The following is a 23,448-nucleotide window of genomic DNA, read 5'->3' on the forward strand; positions in this document are numbered from 1 at the left end:
ATAATGGATTTCAGACACATATATATGAAAAATAAGCATTGTACCATCGCACTAGCATAGCGAGTTAGGTCCGAGTCGTAACATGCTATATGCTAAGTTTCTTGTATCAGTCAACATATCATTTTTTCTACTTGTATACTTCTGTTTCATTGACATATTACATATTTTTACTGTTTGAAAATGTTTTCAGATGTTTTCATTCATTATGATGACATGCAGCATAAGTTTAGCGCACATCGGGTTACTAAGCGCACTCGCTATGACTCGTATTTCAACGTACCCAATTGTTTTTATCACTTTCCTATTATTTTTTCCTTTACATAGAACCTTTCCTCCACCACTGTAAATGTTTTCAGTTATTTACATTCATTACGAGGGCATTTAGCGAAATGCTAGCGCATATTCACGTAGCAAGCACAATCTCATACACTCGTGTTTCATGTTCTACTTTATTTTTTGACTCCAGTTATACATTCCCACTTACATTACACACGTTTACACCCCTATACTGCACTATACATACTGACTGGCATTATTTATTCAAGTGAGCATCAGAATATCGCATGAAAATACCCTCGCAATGAATGTTTCGACCAACATAATACTCAAACACTTACATACTAATTCTTCACATATATTACACACTTTCCCACTTGTTGACTTCTATTTTCATAATTACGGGCCTTATTCATTCAACTGAGCGTCAGGATATCGCATCTCTATACACATGCTAGGAATATTTTGACTTAGAATATATTTCAGCGCTTACAATAATTTGAACTTATATTATACCCGTTTGCATTTCCAATAATATTATTTACAGATTTACGGGCCTTATTTATTGCACTGAGCGACAGAATATCGCATCATAAAACCCTCACTAGGTATGTTTCCACTTACAGCATATTTATACACTTACATACAATTTTTGCACTTATGTTATACCCGTATGCACTTTATACTAATATTTTCAGATCAACATGACTGATAAGTTCACTGAGCGTCTGTTTGTCGCATTTACTTCATAGTTTCAGCGTCCTATCGCATTCACACCATATTAGAATTGCATCAAGGTGTGATATTCGCTGAAACATGGGTGAATACAGAGACTCACGTCACACTCGACGCACTCATAGCGGGTGTCCTTCCTCTGTGTGGTGAGTCTCACCCGGGAATTGCTACACACGTGACATCTGCATTGGAGCCTAGGTCTGTTTGGCTTGGGAGGGATAGGGGGGGAAATGGCAGCCGGATATTCTCGGGAGTTTGGGCAATAGGGGCAGTGCGGTTGCAATGTTGGGGCCTTTCAACAGCATAACGTGCAAACATCTCTCTTGTGAGGTCCCTCACAAACCCTTCAGAGGTTTCCTGAACTCCTGTTGTCATGGTGTGAAGGCGGTGGCAATTCAAAGCAATGATGTCTAGCAAGTGAAAGAACAGTTTCTTATACCACTTCATTGTGGTCTTGGCACACTCTACCGTCGATATCATGGAGTCTGACTGGTCCACCAGGCGCATGTTTATGTTATAGTCCATGACACACTCAGGTTTCTAAATGTGACGCCTGTTCTCGCTCCGGTAATCAATGGAATCAGTATGGTGCATCGAGGGGCGGTGAACCGTTGACAAGAGGCTTACCTCTCTATTATGGTTCCACACAGTTGCAAGGATGTTGTTGGCTTTGAAGAAGACAACCTCATTCCTGTCAAGTTTCCGCCCTACCTCGGCCATGTGACACCGGTTCACCTTCACGGTTCCACAGACTCCCGTTTCATGCATGTGAAGATAACAAGTGAGAAGAGGGCTAGTGTACCAGTTGTCCAGGTGGAGGACGTGACCACGATGAAGGTAGTCTTCTGTCATTGTCTTTACCACTGGTCCTGACAGTCCAATACTCCGATCATCTATTATGTCTGTCTGTGCACCGGTGTACAAGACTATGTCTTGCACGTATCCAGTCCTATAGTCGCACATAACAAAGATCTTGAACCCAAAACGGTGCCTTTTGCTGGGTATATACTGCCTAAATGAAATGTTACCTCTCCACAACACGAGACTCTCGTCTATGACGAGGTCTCTATGGGGATAAAATGACGAACGAAAGGTTTGCCTCAGGTGATCAAAGACCAACCTAATTCGCCTCATCTTATCTGTGTCATTCGCATTTGCAGGATCATGAGCATCATAGAAATGGAGGCGACTTAGAATTTGTTGAAAGCGATTACGGCTCATGACTTGCCCAAATATTGGGGTAAACATAACAGGGTCCCTTGTCCAGTAAGCCAGAATTCTGTTCTTTTGTATAATACCCATCAAAAAGACCAGGGCAAAAAATAGGAACATTCCTGAAAGGGAGACAGGGTAATCATATATGATAGAATGTCTACTCCTTGTTCCCAATCTTTCACTGTCAAGGCACTGGGTGCTTGCAAAAAGGTTGGTTTGGTAAACAATCTGCTCCACAAATGCCTCACTAAGAAACAGGTGGAAAAAATCCAACCTGGTGGAATTACGGTGAATTCCGGGAGCAATGCAGCCAGAGTGCCCCTGGTCAGTGAAGGGGTGAATGAGGGGAGAAAAATCACTCCCATCCTCCCAATTCCATCCCACAAATCCCTCATCCCCATCATCCCCATCACCGCCTTCGTCTGGGTGGGGAGGAAATCCTGGTGGGGGAGGTTGGGGAGAAGGAGTGCAGAGGGCTTCCCCACTCTCACTCCTCTTCCCTCTACCTTTACCCTTTCCCTTTCCCTTACCCTTATGGCCTTGAGGAACATTAGGGGGCTGTGGGGATGAAGTTGGGGAATATTGGGGAGCATAAGACGTGCTGGGGATTGGTTCCTCCCCACCTTCCCCCTCCATGACAACACCACGTGATTTTTCACGCACCCTAACTCGCCCACGTGTTAGGGGATATTGAGGAGCATAAGACGTGCTTGGGATTGGTTCCTCCCCACCTTCCCCCTCCATCACAACCCCACGTGATACAGAACGCACCCGCACTCGCCCACGTGATACACCCCGCCGCCTCACACTACCTAAGGAGAGCAATGACTCACTCACACCACTCTCACTTTCCATACTCTTCCCTGTACTTTCCCTTTCACTCCCCATTCCCTCCACGGCACTTCCTAACTCCCCAAACAAAATACTAGGCCCATACCTGCTCATCCGATGTGGTGTGCGCTCGGGTCCACGATGAGTTAGTACCTCACGTCCATACCACGTGGCAGCATATCCCACGACTCCGTCCTCGTCCACGTCATCGTCATCGAATTCGGGTTCCACATCACGTTGGGGCTGGGCATAGGATGTTGCACGTGGTTTCTTGGCCTGCCCCTCTCTATCAGCACGGTAAGTCACGTACTGCTGCTTCCTGGGGGACGGTATTTCTTCATCACTGCTGGTGGTTTCCTTGTCCTCTGGTTGCACATAATCTTTGTCAACAACCTCGTCATCCAGTGGGGAATCACTGTCGCCTGTAAAGGCGTCCAGGGCAGCTTGAATTTCAACCTCTGAGAGACCTCTCATAGCCATGTCTGAGCAGGACCGTTGCTAACAGGTGAGTGGACGAGCAGTGCGGGGTCGCCGAGTGTCCCTGCCTGGTGGCAGGTAGGGGAAGGTCAAGCGAGGATACTTACCGAAAATCAAGCGCGAAATTTGAAAATTGTCGAAATTATGCACTTTGCAATTGCATGACGTACTGGTACGTCGCCGGGACTGGCAAATGCAAATCGTTGCAACGTACCCATATGTCAATGGGACGGGGCGGGTTAAAGTGTTCCCTCCATCTGCTCACTTTTTCTCCCTTCTCCACTAATAATCTACCATTTTTATCTTTCACCCCCCTACTAACTTCACTGCCACCTTGTCTTACTCTCTTCACCTCTTTCCTGAACATTTTCTTAGTCCCTCCACTTTACACTCAAATTCCTTCCAAATTCCTCATCCACTCTCTTCTTACTCTCTCCTACTAATCTTTTCACCTCTCTCTTCCTTTCTACATATAACTCACTCTTCCGCCTCTCAACTTCTTCCATGCCCCTATTTCTCATCCATTCATTGTATGGTTTCTTCTTTTGTGCCACAGCTTGTCTCACCTCTTCATTATACCATGCTGTTCCTTGCACCCCCTTCTGTCTTCTCTTCACCCCACACACCACATCACATGCTGCACATATCTCTTTTGTGAATATCTCACACACACCTTCCTCATCCCCAATCTGCTCTAATTCATATTTACCCAATCGTTCCTCCACTTCTCCCTTATATTCTGCCCTTTTCTCATCCTCTTTTAACCTTTCCACTCTCTTTGCAACTACTCTTTCCTCCCATCCTTCCCTTCTTCTATTTCTCCATCTTACTTGGATCTTGATTCTGGCCACCACCAAGTAGTGGTCAGAAAGTCCACTCCCCAAATCTCTATATGCTTTTGCATCCATTACATATCATCGCATCCTTTCATCCACTTTCATTCAGGGATGTTAACATTATAGGAAGTGAGGGGTGTGTGCAGCAGTACAGACTATTGATTTGTGATATGGTGCTTAAGGAACGAGTGATGAAAAATAGGACTTATGTACCTAGGAGGAAAATATGGAAGCTGGACAACCAAGTAGTAAGGGATGCCTTCTATACCGAGATGAGGAGAGTGGTTGCTGAACAGGGAGCCGTAGACAGAGACGTTAATGAAAAGTACAGAGCCCTCAAGAACAATCTCTTGAGAGCTGCTGATGTATTATGCAGTTGGAGAAGAGGACCACCAAGACATAAAGTAACTTGGTGGTGGGATGAGGGTGTAGAAGCTGCAGTTATGGAGAAAAGAAGGCTTTTCCAGGAATGGAAGAATGGTGGTAGCAAGGAGGAATTCTTGGCTGCTAAGCATAGGGCTAGAAGAGAGGTATACAGGGCAAAGTCTGAGTCACAAAGACTTTTACTTGATAACCTAAATCATGGGGAAAGGAAAAATATGATATTTAAGGTAGCAAATCAGATGAAGAGGGATAATCGGGATATTATAGGTGAGCAGTGTGTGAAGAATGATGAAGGAAAGGTAGTGGTGACTGACCAGTAAGGATATTAAAGATACATGGAGAGATCATTATAGCCGGTTGTTGAATGAGGAGTTTGACTGGGACAGGGAAGATTTGGAGCCAGCAGACCCAATGTTTGGCCCTTGGCCTTTGATTGATGCTGATACTGTGAGTGAGGCAATAGGCAGGATGAAGGTGGGAAAGGCAGCAGGTGTGTCTGGGTTGACTGCCGGAATGTTGAAGGCCTCAGGAGATATAGGGGTGAGGTTAGTCACTGACCTGATAAATAGGATTATTTACGAGTGTGTTGTCACTGATGATAGACTGAAGAGTGTAATTGTAAATGTGTGTAAAGGGAAGGTTGATGCCATGGAAATAGGAAATTATAGAGGTATAAAGCTTTTAGATCAGATAATGAAGGTAATGGAGAGAGTTTTAGAAGGTATGATTAGAGAAAGAGTGAATATTGATGAGATGCAGTTTGGGTTTATGCCAGGTAGGGGGACCACTGATGCCATATTCATTGTTCGACAGCATCAGGAAAAATATATTGGTAAGAAAAGGGATCTGTATTTTGTTTTTGTTGATTTGGAAAAGGCCTTTGACAGAGTCCTTAGAGAGGTGGTGAAGTGGGCAATGAGAAAGCTTGGCATGGAGGAGTGGCTGGTTAGAGTGGTTATGGCTATGTATGTGGGTGCTCGCACCCTGGTAAGAGTGAATGGAGATTTGAGCGATGAGTTTTCCGTGAACGTTGGTGTGCATCAGGGGTCAGTTTTGAGTCCCATGTTGTTTATCATGGTACTTGAAGCCCTCACATGTGACTTCAGAAATGGACTCGCGTGGAAGATGTTGTATGCTTATGATTTGGTGTTGATTGCAGAGAACGAAAGGGAGGCAAAGGAAAGGTTTAGGAAGTGGAGAGATGGTATGGGGCACAAGGGCTTAAGGGTAAATGCAGATAAAACAAAAGTGATGATATCTGTGGATGGTGGCGGTACTGTCAAAGACGAGGAAGAGTGGCCGTGTACGGTTTGCCAGAAGGGCGTGGGAAGTAATTCCATCTTGTGCAGTGTTTGTGATAAATGGATGCACAAGAGATCTAGTGGTATCAGAGGTAGGCTGCGAGATAATGCTGATTTTATGTGTATGGCTTGTCAGGGAGAGCAGGTGGAGATTGTCAGGCGCGATAGGATTGAACTTGCTGGTGAATCTCTTGAGTGTGTGGGAGAGTTTTGTTATTTGGGAGACATGTTGTGTGCTGGAGGTGGGGCTGGAGCTAGCTCTGTGGCTAGGGTGAGAAGTGGTTGAAAGAAGTTCAGGGAGCTCTTGCCTCTCCTGACATTGAGAGGACTCTTCCTACGTGCTAAGGGGTCTTTGTATGCAGCATGTGTTAGGAGTGTGATGCTGCATGGTAGTGAGACCTCGGCAGTACTGGAGAAGGATATTCGCAGGCTCAGACATACAGAAATGACAATGATTAGTTGGATGTGTAGTGCGTCCCTGCGTACAAGGTCTGGTGGAGCTGGGTTTACGATAGAAGGGTTGAGAGGTAGGATGGGACTGGAGTGTATTGGTGTTGTGATGAGGAGAGGTAGATTGAGATGGTTTGGGCATGTGGAGAGGATGGGGGATGATAATTAGGGGAGGAAGGTGAGAAGTGTTAATATTGGGGGTGGGGTTATGAGGGGTAGACCGAGAAAGACATGGGATGAGGTCATTAAGTGTGACCTCAGGGTTAAGGGACTGAACAGGGCGGCTACAATAGATCGTGGAGCATAGAGAGCTGCCGTTAGATGACCAAGGCCAGCGCATGCAAGCATGTTGGAGCCTTTAAAAATGAAATGAAACGAATCTCCTTTTTGTCTCTTGAAATTTTGTTTCTTATTTCTTCTTCATGTATACCAGTGATATCAGCTCTTTTGTTGACCAGTTTTGGGTTTTTAATTTTCTTTCACTTCCTTTCTAATGCTTTTTTCTTTTACTTTTGTTTCCAAGTCTTTCCTTACTTCTACCATTTCAGCATACGTAGTTTCTACTTCATCTTTGCAATTTCTCATCATTTCGCTCACCTGGGTTATCTTCACTTCAGTATCACTGCTTTGGTCTATTAGACTTCCTGCTTGCCTAATTGTCTCTGTATCATTTCTGAACTCCACCATAATACTCTCATGGTTGACAAATTCCACTAGACTTCCCTCTAAGTGAAACTACCTCAGCTGACAGCTCATCTATTGTTGTGTCTTTTTTGTTTAATTCCATTACTTATTTTTAATCTTCTTCCTTTTGCATGTGTCATTCCTTCTTAATTTCATCTGTTTCACTTTGAAAAGCTTTCTCCAGTTTATTTGCTCTCTACTAGTTAATTATATTCTTCCATTTCTGAGTAGAAATCATCATCCTGTTTTTTACCTTTATCCCTTCTCTTAACTCCTTCCATGTTCTTTTTACTAAAGATGTTTCTCGTCTTGCGGTAATTCTTACTTAGAAAGATAATTTTTACTTACAAGTTTGCATCTACCTGCTACCCGCCTGGTGATAAACAACACCCAGCTGATGATGCATTGTATCAGCAGATTCTTGCACTAATTGGATGTATTCTCTTATTTGGACAACATGTTTGCTTATACTTGCTCTCCTATATTAGAACATCACTTAATCTAAACTAATACAGAGCTTGACTCATATAAAGGTACTGTTTATGTGTGGCCAGTTGCAGTCAAAGGTGGCCAGTGCAGAGCGAAGTGATGGGCGTTCTCCCTCCCTTGTGTCCCTTAGATGTGTGTGTGTGTGTGAGAGAGAGAGAGAGAGATTGATTGAATGACTGATTGTTGAAGGTGACTAAAAAGAAAGAATGAGGGACTGGAAACCTTTGTTCTTGTGCTGACATACAGACGTTGACAGAACGACATATCAGTTCCTTTGACCAACACTGGAAGTGCAGGTGCAGATAATGGAGACTAATGTAGGAACTTCTTTCTCTTCAGAGTAATTTTCCAGGGGAGGGGGTGCTTTGCTATTCATGATGGTAATGGCATTTTCTTTTTAAACTACTCGTTTTTCAGGTTCCTTCATGTGTTGCAGCATCACCAGAAGGCTTTGTGAGGTACTGGGCCACCATCACTCATGAAGGGTCTTACTGCGAAGTTAGCACTGAACTTCAGGTCAGTGACTTCTGTGATCAGTTGATGGATTTGAGCTTAAGTTTCATCCATCCGTCTACTTCCTTTTAATTGTTCCAGCCTTTTTAATTCTGATTATTAGAATAGCTCTGAAGTTCACTACTCACTTATGCCAAATTCTGCATCTGATACAGAATCTTGGGAGTCAGGATAAACATACTCTCACTGTTAGCCCTCTCAGGGTCAGAGAATCCCCAATTTGGTATTCTTTTCCAGTTAATGCCACATGGTTATATTCATATGAGAGTAAGTATAGGATCCTGAAATTGTTCCAATGCAGCTTTGTAAGTTTGAGGTGTATGTGGCCAGTCATGTTAGATATAAAGACTAATTTTGGAAGCAAAAATGGAAAGGATTTCAAATATCATGGCATTGGAAGTTTAGGCCACCCGAATATTTGAGGTTCGAATTTTTGAAGTTGCATCGTATTATTGGTGGCATTGATCCTGTTATGGTTGGAACAACTATAGTACAGTACAGTATGGTATTCCAGCTAATGCCAGACAGTTTTGTGTGACAGAGTGAGTGACAGGAGATTGGGTATGTCAGATATGAGGTCATATTCTAATTGGCATGGGAAGACTAAAGCACATCTTTTGCATATTTTACTGTAATATTTTCTTGTGTGGGATATCTTTTTGATAGACCTAGTGCTTATTTTAAGTTTGGGATGTATTGTAGTTCAAAATATCACAAGTTTTCATTAAGATTGGGACCAGTACAGTAAGTTAGGAAACTGGCTTTCAGGTTCATTGGTGACATTTGAACTTTGAAAGGCAATCTTTCTTCTAATTACTGTGAACTTAACAAATATGTGAAAAATGTTGGTGATTAACAAGGAATTAGTGTATCAATATAATAATGTTTGTGTATTGTTACACAGGGTCAAGAATGTGACAGCCTGGTATTCCTGGGTGCAGAATTGGGTTGCCTGCTGGCCACCACCACATCCACTACCCTGTTCCTGCAGCCTGGCGGGGGTGGTGCAGGAGGGGGTGGGGGCCAGACCATCAACGTACGACAGCTGAAGGTGCCTGCTGGACTCCTGGGCGGAATATCGCGACGAGTCTCATCCCTTGTATTTGGATCAATGCCTACACAAGCACCTGAAGCAGTGAGTATTTTATCTGTCAGTCTTGTATCTGTCTATCTATGTATAGCCTTAGATAGGTACCGTAAACTGGGGTGAATTCGAACGATTTTTTCATTTTTTTGTGCCATGTAATCTAGTTTTTAATTCAGTCCAAGATCTTAAGTACTGTATGTTGAGCTGGTCCACTAGGGTATCGAATCATAGCAGTATAAAATTTAAAATGTTTCATATATAATTACAGCAGATATAGTAATGGGTGTCCAAATTTGTACTCAGACTTTGGTGAATTCGGACACACTGTATAAATTCGTACATAAATAGAAAATGAATGCATATGACTACCCTGGGTTCCCAGTTTAGTCTCGGACGTATGTGGGGCCATTTCGGACGCTCTGGGGCTTTTAAAAAAATGTTCTTCTAGTACAAAAATAATGCCACTCCTTGACAAAATAAGCTAATGACTATAATGAGATATGAACACAACAGCAATTTTATTTTTTTCCTTGGTTTAAATAAAACATATTAGAACACATGTAGATAAGATAAACTAGCAACAAACCTTAGTACTGTATATGGAACAATCATTTCTTGACTAATAATTTCGTTTTTGGAAGACTGATGGATTATAAGTTACAGGTGATATTTAACATGATTATTTGGCTTTACCAGTTTTTTGCTTGCCTTTTTCACTACGATAAGGACCTTGATCTCCACCAGTTCTTTTCTTAAATGTTCGAGTCATTGGGTGACCTTGTTTAAACAGATAGTACCATAAAAGCTCAAGAGTATACCTGTAAATGATACATATGAACCCAGTTACACACAGTATCCACATCTGGGAAATTATAAGCAATTGTACATTGTAAAAAGTGTTACTTTTTCGTTCATACTCCCCCTGTCCGAATTCGCCCCATGTCCGAACTGACTCCAATTTGCATTAAAATTTTAAAAATTTCATTAAATGCCCAGTTAAGAGATTAATTGAGAAGATAACGCCAATTACTTACTTTGCTCTTTGACACTACGCATGAAAGTACATCCGGGCACCGAAGATTTTCCTGCATATATTCATTAACCCACGCCGTCCCGGCGACGTGAATTAACACGACAACATTGCAAGGTCCCTAATTTGCACAATTTTCAATCTTCGCGAGTGATTTCGTGAGTGATTTTTGGCATGTATACACAGGACACCTTCCTCTATTCCTCTACAAGATGCCAAGCAGGAACAATGCCTTACCCCGCATAATCTTCCCCCCCCCCCTGCACGCCATTGTCTTGGCAATTCACCTGTTACCAGTGACCTGGCCAATAAAGACATTCAGGGCCAGAGTGATTCCCCAATCGATGACAATGTGGAGGACAAAGTTTACTGAGCATTAGAGGAAGAAACAATCAGAAATGATGATCAGGTAATGTGGGAAAAAAAGGTCATGAATGGTGATGAGTTAGTGAGTGAAACAATGCTTATAATGCCTATATTACTGTTTGAAAACCAATATACTCTTGTTCTACATACAAATTTGTACCAAGTAAATAAATAAATACTGTTTATGAGTGGATAAAAGAGATACCCTCCCATAGAACTCGTTTTCTTTGATGCCAGCCTGTTAGAAAACCCAGTCAGGTAAGGAAGTACACGTACCTAAATCGCGTATTTTAAACCTCAGGTGAGCGATTTCTCTATGAATTTTCGATGTTTCTCACCATAAGCGGATGTTTGGGGCAAAAAAAAAAAAGGTCCAAAAACGTCGGGATGGGGCAGGTTAACATTTCTGCCAAAGAAAGTTTGCCAATGTTACAAATTTTATTCTTTTTACATATGTTTGCTTTTTAGTATATACTTGGTATGTGTCACGTGATATATTAAGTATCTTTATACACGAAAGTACAGTAAAGAATTACAAACAGTTGGGAGGAAACAGATTTCTAATATGTTTATTCATTAATTATTAATTAATTTAAACAACTTTTTATTGCAATAATATCCAAATTCTCTTCGAGTCCGAATTCACCCCAGTTTACGGTAGATAAAAGTGACAGGGATAAGTACTGAATAGGGAGGCTGCCAAAGATCAAGCAACATGTAGAGCTGCCATTAGGTGACCAAGTCCAACACATAGAAGCTTGTTGGAGCCTTTTTACTAATCTGTCTATCTGTATCCTGGAGGGGGTGGCCAAAGACAGATTGCCTGTCACTATGTCTTCCATCAGGCTGCCCTGATTTCATCAGAGTGCATGGTACCACCTAATGATTTTATGCAGCATTAAAGAGTCCTGTCATAGTGAAGAAGGTTTATGGTGGCTGTATCTATACCATTTAAACATATAAAGCAGGGTTGGCATGGTTTTAGTCAAGTGATTTTAACCCCTTCGCACATGATGACTCAAAACGAGTCAAAACGGTGTTAGTCTGAGGAGGAACTGATGACGCACTAAGACACATTTGTCAGTGTTGGACTGAAGGAATGCCGATTAGGCAATTCTGGACAAAAATACGGTAATCCCTCAACTTTCCTGACGCCCACTTTCCGGACATCCCCACTAACTGGACATAATCGTCCCAGGATCCAATATTCAAAAAAAAAAAAAAAAAAAGAAAAAAAAAAGAAAGAAAAAAAAAATTTTTTTTTTCCTGTCCATAATTTGAACTTGGCGTGCGCGGTGTGGGACAGCTTTGTTGTGGCGCGTCATTCCTCCGACGTCCGCTAGAGCGCCCCTGCATCCTCACCCCTCTTTCCGCCTGTCTCTTGTCGCGAGTGAACACTCGTTGTCATGGCTGCCCACGTGCTCGCTTTTGTGGTGGTGCCTTACCTGCTGCAGGCACTCATGCTGCTTTCATGCCTCTCCTTCGTGTGTGTAATGATGGCCCCGCCGCCTGAGAAGACGAAGAGAGTGGTATTGACTCTGGAGAAGAAGTGGGAGATATTGGAGAAAGTAGATGCGGGATGGTCTTCTTCACGCATTCTTCGTGAGTTTAACCTGGCCCGATCTACTTTATTTGATATTAAGAGATCCCGAGACAAACTCATGCAGTACATGGCTGACTTCTCGTCAAAAAGCAAACGCAACGTGGAGAGGAAGATGATGTTTACCCCCAAGTTTGCTGAAATCGACCGCTTCGCGTTGATTTGTTATCGACAGCAACATGCTGCTGGTGTGATGGTACGTGGTATGGAGCTGAAGGCTGCTGCTGAGAAGTTCGCAAGGCTTCACGACGCCCTAGACTTCAAGGCATCGGAGGGTTGGCTCTTCGCGTTTAAGTTACGGCATGGCCTTACCAACCGTAAGTCTCATGGCAAAGCTTTAGGCGCTAACGAGGATGGAGTAGAGGAATCTCGGCACAAGGTGAAGGGCTTGATCGACAGGGAGGGCCTCACTCTTGGTCAAGTCTACAACGCTGACGAAACTGGTTTATTCTATCGCTCTTTGCCTACGAACACTCTAGCTGAGGAGACGGAGAAGCGTTTACCTGGCCGCAAGCTCTCCAAGCAACGGATATCTGCTTTGTGTTGTGCCAATGCTAACGGCATGCACCGGCTTAAGCCCGTTATTGTTGGCCATGCAAAGCAGCCTCGGTGTCTTCGTGGGGTGATGGATGTCCTTCCTGTCATCTGGTACCATTCTTTGAAGGCATGGTTCACAGCCCAGATCTTCAAAGACTGGTTCCACCACCATTTCGTCAAGGAGGTCATACATTACCAGACGGAGAAACTGGGAATCCCACGTGACCAGGTAAAGGCCCTCCTTCTCCTCGACAATGCACCTGCCCACCCATGCGATAAGGACTTGGTGGCTGAGAATGGCCGGATTAGGTGCATGTTTCTGCCACCTAATACTACTGCTGTCATCCAACCAGTGGACCAAGGAGTGATCGTGGCAACAAAGCGCCTATACCGACGGAAGTTCCTGAACGAGGTGAGGGTTGTTCTCAAGGAAGAGGACGAGCGCAGGGAGGGACGGGACACGCGAGGCCAGCGGACTTTGGAAAACCTTCGCCGCTACAACATCAAGTCTGCCATTTACAACTGGGCCAGTGCATGGAAGGAAATCCCTGTCAAGACTCTAGAAAATGGTTGGTCTCATCTGCTTCTCGGAACGGATGCGGAGTACGATTTCCTAGGTTTCGACGTGGATGATTTCCATGCACGTCTACGTGCGCACGGCGACGATGTTGATGTGGACGAAGTGCGTGAGTGGTTGGATGACGACAAGGGCGATCCTGGGTATCAGACCCTTTCTGATATCAAGATCGCATCTTCAGTTGCAGGTGTCAGTACCCACCTTGAAGATTCCGACGAGGACGGCTACGATGATGCGGACTCCTCTCAGCATGACACTACTCCAGCCATCCCCAAGCTGAGTGCACTCCGGGAACACCTAGAGTTCGTTCTGGACTACCTGGAACACCCGGACTGTGACAGGGAGATGGGGCCCTTGGGACTTGTGGAGGAAGTGCGTGCTTTCAGGCAGCGCATCATAAATCGTCAGAATTGTTGTTCCTTGCGTCAATCAAAGATTGACAGTTTTTTCAGGCCCGTGACCCCCGCTGTGCCCAGCCCTGGCTCTACTCCGTTGCCTCCCCAAGACAGGCCCTCATGCTCCGAGCCACAGCCCAGCACATCAGCCACGGTGGAGTCACTGCTCGACGTGAGTTTGTGTCAATCTTCTTAGTCGTCTGCAGCGGGTACGCCATCACCGCGACCCAGCGACGCACCCCTAGGTCACCTGCCAGCGATACTCTCAGACTCTGACAGTGATTAAACGGCAAGAACTTCTCCACTAGACCACACGGGAATTTAGTGTTGTGCAGTGAAAGAAAAACAGTGCATACAGTATTGTAAAGAAAGTAGAGACGAGTGAAAAGACAAAATTTTTGGACTAAATTTAACGTAAATACACTTATGATTTGTTTTGAAATTGGTTTTGTGAGTGGAAAGACTTAAAGTGCAGAGCGCAACACTTATTAAGTTACAATGGAGCATAAGTAAGACAAAGAGTGTGCAGTGTGAAGAGAATGGACTTCTGAGTGCGAATGACTAAGTTTAGTGCAAGACTTGATGAACAGTGTACTGCAAGTGCTTCAGGAAATCCATCTTACTGTCAGAGTCTGAGAGGAGGCGGTTATTCATCGAGATGGCCATGGACTTGCTGTAAGTAGGCAGAATGTTTCATACTGTACTCTACTGTATTTTCCATACTATACTTACCTCAAACACCTCATTTCACTCTTTTATGTCCCTTATTGGTGTGAATATGTTGTGTCTTAGGTGCTATGCATGTGCAGTAGGGAGGTGTTTTTCTGAGTTAGGCTAGGTTAGGGTCCATAACTACCAGTCCAGGAGCCAGGGACTTGTAAGTACCCAGAATGTTTAATATTGTATGAACCTACCTCAAAAACCTCATTTTATGCTTCTTTTGCAAATTTCAATCTTTTATGTCCCTTATTGGTGTGATTTGGGTCGTAAATAGATGCCATGCATGTCCAGAGGGAGTTCTATAGGTGTTTTTCTGAGTTAGGGTCCATAAGCACAAGTCCAGGAGGCTGGTGCCCACTATCCGAACAGGACCACTTTCCGGACATGCCTATGGCCCTATTACATCGGATAGTGGAGGGATTACTGTATATATGTATATATATATATATATATATATATATATATATATATATATATAAATACAGTAAAAGTCCTATTATTCAGCAGCTGATTATTCAGTAGATCCGACATTTCGGCAGTTTTGAAAAATAGTCCCATTTACGAAAATCTTTGATTGTTCGGCAGATGTCCGGAATCATGTCGGCAGTCCAGGAAGTGTTATCTGTGACTTGTAGGCTAGTTTCATTACACTTCTGTATGTTCACCAATTTCTATATTTTTTCAGATTCAGGTATAGTACTGTAGTGATTACAATATTGCACAGTATCATACAGTACAGTAAACACCCCCTCCAAATTAGCAAGGGTTACGTTCCAAGCTCCCTCGCTAATTCTTGAAATTCGTTCATTCTTGATGCCTTCCTGAAAGTGACATTTACCGGTAATTGCATAGCCCATGAACCACTGATACTGTAATGCATTACCCAAAAATAAATGGTGCTTGTTAAATCAGTTTCTCCATTGTTTTTAGCTGTATGGCTGTGACAGCTCTAGTATTTTTATTCATCATAAATAGGATTATTTATGAGTGTGTTGTCCCAGATGATTGGCTGAAGAGTGTAATTGTAAATGTGTATAAAGGGAAGGGTGATGCCCTGGAAAGAGGAAATTATAGAGGTATAAAGCTTTTAGATCAGATAATGAAGGTAATGGAGAGAGTTTTAGAAGGTATGATTAGAGAAAGAGTGAATATTGATGAGATGCAGTTTGGGTTTATGCCAGGTAGGGGAACCACTGATGCCATATTCATTGTTCGACAGCTTCAGGAAAAATATATTGGTAGGAGAAGGGATCTTTATTTTGTTTTTGTTGATTTGGAAAAGGCCTTCAACAGAGTCCCTAGAGAGGTGGTGAAGTGGGCAATGAGAAAGCTTGGCTTGGAGGAGTGGCTAGTTAGGGTGGTTATGGCCATGTATGTGGGTGCTCACACCCAGGTGAGAGTGAATGGAGATTTGAGTGATGAGTTTTCCATGAATGTTGGTGTGCATCAGGGGTCAGTCTTGAGTCCCATGTTGTTTATCATGGTACTTGAAGCCCTTTCACGTGACTTTAGAAACGGACTCCCGTGGGAGTTGTTGTATGCTGATGATTTGGTGTTGATTGCAGAGAATGAAAGGGAGGCGGAGGAAAGGTTTAGGAAGTGGAGAGATGGTATGGAGCAAAAGGGTTTAAGGGTAAATGCAGATAAAACAAAAGTGATGATATCTAGGGTTGGTGGCGGTACTGTCAAAGATGAGGGAGAGTGGCCATGTGCAGTTTGCCACAAGGGCGTGGGAAGTAATTCCATCTTGTGCGGTGTGTGTGATAAATGGGTGCATAAGAGATGTAGTGGTATCAGAGGTAGACTGCGAGATAATGCTGATTTTATGTGTACGGCGTGCCGGGGTGAGCAGGTGGAGATTGTCAGACGTGAAAGGATTGAACTTGCAGGTGAATCTCTTGAACGTGTGGAAGAGTTTTGTTATTTGGGAGACATGTTGTGTGCTGGAGGTGGGGCTGGAGCTAGCTCTGTGGCTAGGGTGAGAAGTGGTTGGAAGAAGTTCAGGGAGCTCTTGCCTCTCCTGACATTGAGAGGGCTCTCCCTACATGCTAAGGGGTCTTTGTATGCAGCATGTGTTAGGAGTGTAATGCTATATGGCAGTGAGACCTGGGCAGTGAGGGAGGAAGATATTCGCCGGCTCAGACGTACAGAAATGACAATGATTAGGTGGATGTGCAGTGCGTCCCTGCGTCCAAGGCCTGGAGGAGCTGGGTTTACAATGGAAGAGTTGAGAGGTAGGATGGGACTGAGGAGAGGTAGATTGAGGTGGTTTGGACGTGTGGAGAGGATGGGGGATGATAATTGGGTGAGGAAGGTGAGAAGTGTTAATATTGGGGGTGGGGTTATGAGAGGTAGACCGAGAAAGACATGGGACGAGGTCATTAAGTGTGACCTTAGGGTTAAGGGACTGAACAGGGAGGCTGCAATGGATCGTGCAGCGTGGAGAGCCACCATTAGGTGACCAAGGCCGACACATGCAAGCATGTTGGAGCCTTTAAAAACGAACGAAAATGAACGAATGGTGGAACGGACTGTCCTGTTTAACTAAACCTAACCTAACCGAGTTTAACTGTACCTAATATTTTAACCAAACTTAACCTAACCTAAAGTCAGAAAAATACTTAAAAATAAACTGGAGGAATATGAATTTCTAAGGTCTCTCTGATGAAAGTTAAATGTACATTTAACGCTCATTCTTTTGATCATTTTTGTGTTTAATGTGAAAGAGAGAGTATTGATGCAAACAGTAATGTATCCCATTAACCCCTAAATAACCTCCAACACTGAACAACCCTTTACAGTACCGATGTCAGTGATGTCAAGTTAGTGTGAGCTATAAAGAAAACTGAACAATTATGGGGAGGGAACGAAGGTCACTGGTATGTTTACACGACTCTACGCTACGATTCCAAGCAGCCAGGCGGTCGGTTAATCTCAGATGTTTTCGCCCATTTGGTAAATGCCCCGTAACTTTATCAATTTTTCCCTGACTCATAGCGAATCATAGCATGGGTTTAGGAAGCTAAATAACACATTGCTAGGTGAGCCAGACGATTATCTTCACATCTTTAAGAAAAACAAATTGATTTCAGAAGAATGGACTAAACTTACTCTACATACTCAGAGAGGGATTAAATTTCTTCCATTTTCTTAAAAATGTGAAGATAAATGTCTGGCGCACCTAACAATGTGTTATTTAGCTTCTTAAACCCATGCTATGATTCACGGGAGAAGTTACAAAGTTACGGTACATTTACCAAATGGGCGAAAAAATCTGAGATTAACCTACCTTCTGACTGCTTGGAATCGTATCGAAGAGTCGTGTAAACATACCAGCGACCTTCGTTCCCTTCCAATAATTGTTCACAGTTTTTTCATAGCTCACTAACTCGACATCATTGACATCGGTACTGTAAAGAGTTGTTCAACGCCGGAAGTTATTAAGGGGTTAATGGAATACATTACTGTTTCCATCAATACTCTCCCTTTCACATGTAAAAAAGAAAAAAAATGAACAAAAGAATGAGCACTAAATATACGTTTAACTTTCATCAGAAAGACCTTACCAATTCATATTCATTCACTTTATTTTATGCAATTTTCCGGCTATTTATTTTGTGTTTGGAAAAAGTACTGTATACAGCACTCACTCCAAACATATTTGTAATAATATAAGTAGTGATGAGTTCACCAATACAAGTGATGTACTGAGGTGGTAGGTAATATTCCGTATCATTTCGGTCATCCAGGAAGTGTTATCTGACATGTATGCCTACTGTGTCATTACACTTGTATATGTTCACTAATATATATATATATATATATATATATATATATATATAAATGGTGGGTGACAGAGTGACTTGGAGACATTTTGTCTGCGGCCACCCTTTGCGGGATTAGGGCGTCAGGCTATAGAATAGAATAGAACCCTCGCGTCCAACACGCGTTTGTCCAGCACGATTCGCGTCCAGCACGGAGAGCAAAAAATTAGTACGATTTAATATGATTTAAGTAGTGTAAAACAGGTGCGTAAGCATAACACTGACAGAGCTTCAAGAAGTGGGCGAAATCCGCAGAGTTCGCCTCTAGCTCGATCACCCCTGGTCCAACACGGTCATACTGGACGTTCCCGTGACGCTGACAGCCAGTCAAAACTTCCGATCAAGTAGCCTTCCCCGCCCGCTATCGTGACGAGATCTTGATGTCGCCCAATGAAATACGCTTCTGCTCTCACGTGATGTTTTGTTTAAACACAGTGCCACTCAGTTGCATAATTCGCATTGGACGGTGCTTTTTTCTCGCTGCATTTTCTGCCTTTGGTGACCGCCTGGGAATACCAGATGCTGTTGGCATCCCTACGTGTCAAGTGGGGTTGGTGGAGGATTAGTGCCCCTCCCTGTAAAACAATTAACTCTAAGCCGTTGGCCACCCCGTTTGGGATACATGGCGTCTGGCAATGAATGAATGAATGAATATATATATATTTCAGATTCAGGTATAGTACTGTATTGATTGCAATATTGTACAGTATACAGTACTCTCTCCAAACACAGTTGTAATACCATAAGTGGTGATGACAGTGTTCACCAATATATTTAAGGTACTGAGTGGGTTGGTTTTTGATTATTCGGCAAATCCAATATCTCGGCATCATCCCAGTCCCATAGATTCCGAATAATGGGACTTTACTGTATGTGTGTGTATATATATATACACATACATACAGGTAAGCCCTTAATTCACACGAGGGTTACGTTCCCAGACCCTTCGCGTATGTGGTAAATTCGCGTATATGTTCTGCCCATGTGTGCACGTAATTATGCATGTGTATTAAGTGTGTTACATCTGAATAATACTGTTTATGCACTACATACACCTAATGAACTAGCATAAAGTAAGAAAAACAACAATAATGTAAGAAATTTACCACTGAAAGCTGAGAAGCACAGGTACAGGTGGAGACAGTATCAGTCTGGTGCCTCCCGTATGCTACATTCTCTACCTTCTTTATTGTACGAACAGTTGACTCATTCACTCCAAATATACGGTTCCAAGACAATTCACAGGCGTAGGTGGAGACACTTTAGCACAGTCTGAATCACTAGCTCTCACTGCCTCCAGTATGCTATGTTCTGCCTTCTTTATTGTACGAAGAGTTGACTCATTCACCCCAAACATACGATTCCAAGACAATTCACCGTCAAAACATGGACATTCCCCATCAGGACAATTTGCACCCTGGACGATTCCCCGTCATTCTATAAACATACGTATTATTGATTAATTAATACTTTAATAACTAATTTTCAGGGGGATTTTATAACTCATGTAAGTAAAAAACTAGTGTACTCTACTTGCTAAATAAACTGTTATGTAAATAAATGACGGGGAATCGTCCTGACGGAGAATTGTTGCCGACATTCCTTCACTAAGTTTGCCTAACACTTTAACTTTCTCTTTCAGCGACATCACCTAACGAGTCCATTTTGGTGTGTTACCACATGCATCACTAGCAATACGCTTAGGCCCCATGTTGGCAAACAAGGCAAGCAGTCACTGGAAGGCAGAAAAATAAGCCATAAATGACAACTTGCGAGTCAAGCACGGTTCGACCGTCGGATTCAAACTGACTGTGTGTGCGTGGTAGGCCGACCTTCCGCACACACACACACACACACACACACACACACACACACACACACATATGTATGCACACGGGCAGCAGGTAGGCATGGTGGGAGGAGTTAATAACTAATTTTCAGGGGAATTTTATAACTCATATAAGTAAAAAACTTACTGAAAGCTGACAAACACAGGCGTTGGTGGGTGGTAGAGTGGGTGGTGGAGCAGGGATTTACTGAGTGGTGGGAGGAGGAGTCGACGGGTCATCGACCTTATCTTCCTCAACATCATCTTCGTCACTTTGAATGACTGGGGTTGTAGACTGATTGGGGGATGTACGTGATGAACGCTGGCTGAAGAACATTGTTATTTTAGGTTGAGATACAGCTCGCTTCATGTCACCGAAAATTTGCCGGTAACAAGCAAAAGCATTTTCAGCCTGTTCTTTACAATTAATGGATCTTATCATGTTGGGGTCTATGTTGTAAAAATGTTCTGTTACTGCCTTCAGCATCCTTAAACCCTCAGCCAAGTTATCCAGCGTCAACTGAGACGCAGGCGAGCCATCATCAACCTTCTCATCCTCCTCATCCTTCTCAGTAGACTGAGTCAGCTCCACCAGATCCTCGTTTGTTAACTCTGCTCTGTGACTCTCCAGCAGTTCCTCTACTTCCTTTTCATCCATATCGTCAAATCCTTCACCACCAATCTGTCGTGCCAGTGATACGATGTGGGAGGCAGTGGATTTTTTTGAGACAGACTCAAACCCCTTAAATTCGTGAACACATTCTGGCCACAATTTTTTCCAACATGCATTCACTGTGTGTGGTTTTATTTCGTCCAAAGCCCCCTTGATCGTCTGAAGGCAGTCGGCGATGCTGTAGTCCTTCCACATCTGCATGACGGACTTATTCTCATCCTCTATCCCAGCCACAATGCGCTGCATGCACTTTTTGGTGTAATGTGCCTTAAAAGTGCGATTAACACCTTGATCCAGGGGTTGAATTAATGAAGATGTGTTAGGGGGGAGGTAGAGGATCTTAACACCCTCAGTTTCAAGTTTGTGGGCTGGTGGATGTCCAGGGGCATTATCCAAGATGAGGAGGACCTTGAAGTCAAGCTTTTTATTACACAGATAATTACGCACTTCAGGTAGTTGGAGTGGTACCAGTCCTTCAGGAGAGGCTGGGTAGCCCATGCCTTAGCGTTTGCCATCCAGAAGACAGGTAGCTGCTTCTTGTCTTTTCCTTTAACCCCTACACCGTGGGCATGTTTACCAATGTTTTGCGTGTGCCGCGGGGTTATTCGGGCTCCGACAGACTCTCAAAAAATATTTGCCAAAAATCAGTTATTAGTCCTAGAATATTAAAATTTTATATGCTTATGGCACATACCTTCAGCTTTCTCCTGGAATGTTTGTTGAGCCTTCGTCAGTTACCGTAGGACTTGTGGAGACCTCTGAAGTTGGGTAACGAAGTCTCCACTTTACACTTCCCGACAACCCGTAATATGATTACCACAGCCAGATATTAACACTATAAACACTACTTTATGATTTTCAAGTACTTTGGGATCCATACTCCAAAAAAAAAAAACACTGTGAAAGCAATGAAAATTATGAGCGCGTCTGACCGCCGCACTTGCGCTAGTTCACTCTTGGTACTCTGTCATTTATTATTCATAAAACCCCTCACACTTTATATTTCTATTACTATATAACACTTATATATATCTACAGTCTTTATCCATAAGTTTCCTTCAGTAGTATTAGTTTATTGTCACTGTAGGGATTCAGTTTCTTTCAGTAAAATACGTAGCATTCACTTTCTCGTCCTGTATACTAGCATTGAGAGTGAATGTCACTTTCATCTTCACTCTCATAACTCATAGTATTCAGACATGCTAGAGTGAAACTTTCACTTTCATTACTCCTAGGGTATATACTCGTATTCTTATAATACTACTCATTTACATTTCTATTTACATTCTCTATTTTATTTACGTTATTTACATTTCTATTTTATTTACACTGTGTTATGTACTGTCACTTGAAGTAACTTATAAAACTATTTTCCATTGTTCACGTATATTTACATTCATTACTTTCATTTGCTGTTTACACATTATTTACACATTATTTACAATTCCACTTGCACTGTTTTACTCAATAGAAAGATCGTAGTCACTCTTTTATCAATTGTCAGCCCTTTACCTCTTTCCACACAAGGTTTAGTAGGGGGTAAAGGTCACAGGGCCCTTTGCATGGGGGTGAAAAAGGCCCTGAAGTCAGCAAGAGGAACAGACGTACCTCCACTTCGGAAGATGAGAGTAAACTGATAAGGGAGGGCCAGGTGGAGGCCTACTTAGGGGATATTCAGTACTACCAATGTTAGCTCTTGAAACAGCTATGTATAGCACTGAAATGATTGGCAGGAAATCTAGACAATACATTATAAATTAGGTAGTTCCAGGTGAATGTAAATATCACTTAGGCTTCTCCCTTCCCTCCTTATATGTATATTTATTACGAAAATAGATTATATGGCATATTTCAAGGGAAAAAAACAGCAAAAATTAGCAAACGAGTGCACGTGAGTTGTTGTCAGGTGATAATTAGCCAATTCCAGGTGTATGGCACTCTCACTTACCTTATTTCTTTCTTGTATATATTATTTGGTATAAGAATAGCGCATAGGGCTTATTTCAATGGATGAAATCAGTGAAAAATTCCAGGGAAGATTTACTTAGCGTAGCACGGCCAGGCAGGCGAGAGAATAGGGTAATGGAGGGGGGGTAGGGAGGGGAGTCAAGAACGGGGAGAAATGGCTAAATTGTCAACAATGGATGGGAGTACAGATGAGATTAGGAGTGCTGACTAGTGTTGGACATTGGCAGTACTGATAGATGATACAAGCCCCCACATGGAAGCCCGGGTGAATTTAAAATAACACAGAATCACAAAAGCGACGCCCCGCGGTATGATCCCTTGCTCCCAAGCGTCATGAAAGTGACGCCCCGCGGTTAAGGGGTTAAGGGCACGAGGATTCTGAGCCCTGTAAATTAAGCCCGGCTTAATCATAAAACCAGCTGCATTGCAACAGAACATCAGCATAAACCGATCTTTGGCTGCCTTGAATCCTGGGGCATGGATGGCTGAGGAAGGTCCTGGCAGACATCTTTTTCCAGAAGAGAGCAGTTTCATCCATGTTGAAGACCTGCTCTGGCACGTAGCCTTCCTTATTAATTATATCACTTAGTTCAGCCGGGAAGTCACGTGCTGCCTCATGATCAGCTGATCTACTCTCTCCACAGATGCGGAG

General features: G+C 43.0%; 1 protein-coding gene across 1 annotated transcript in view; it reads left to right on the forward strand.

Moving 5' to 3' along the window:
• Nucleotides 1–23,448, forward strand: part of Nup133 (nuclear pore complex protein Nup133) — a 600,491-nt gene that overhangs the window by 90,021 nt on the left and 487,022 nt on the right. The window contains exons 4-5 of the mRNA XM_080274695.1: nt 8,096–8,194; nt 9,096–9,326. Coding sequence (XP_080130821.1) covers nt 8,096–8,194; nt 9,096–9,326 — 330 coding nt within the window. The remainder of the gene's footprint in view (nt 1–8,095; nt 8,195–9,095; nt 9,327–23,448) is intronic.

Source organism: Coenobita brevimanus, chromosome 59, assembly GCF_032717465.1.
Source record: "Coenobita brevimanus isolate Jiangsu-jjx chromosome 59, ASM3271746v2, whole genome shotgun sequence".
NCBI classification, from domain to species: Eukaryota; Metazoa; Arthropoda; class Malacostraca; order Decapoda; family Coenobitidae; genus Coenobita; species Coenobita brevimanus.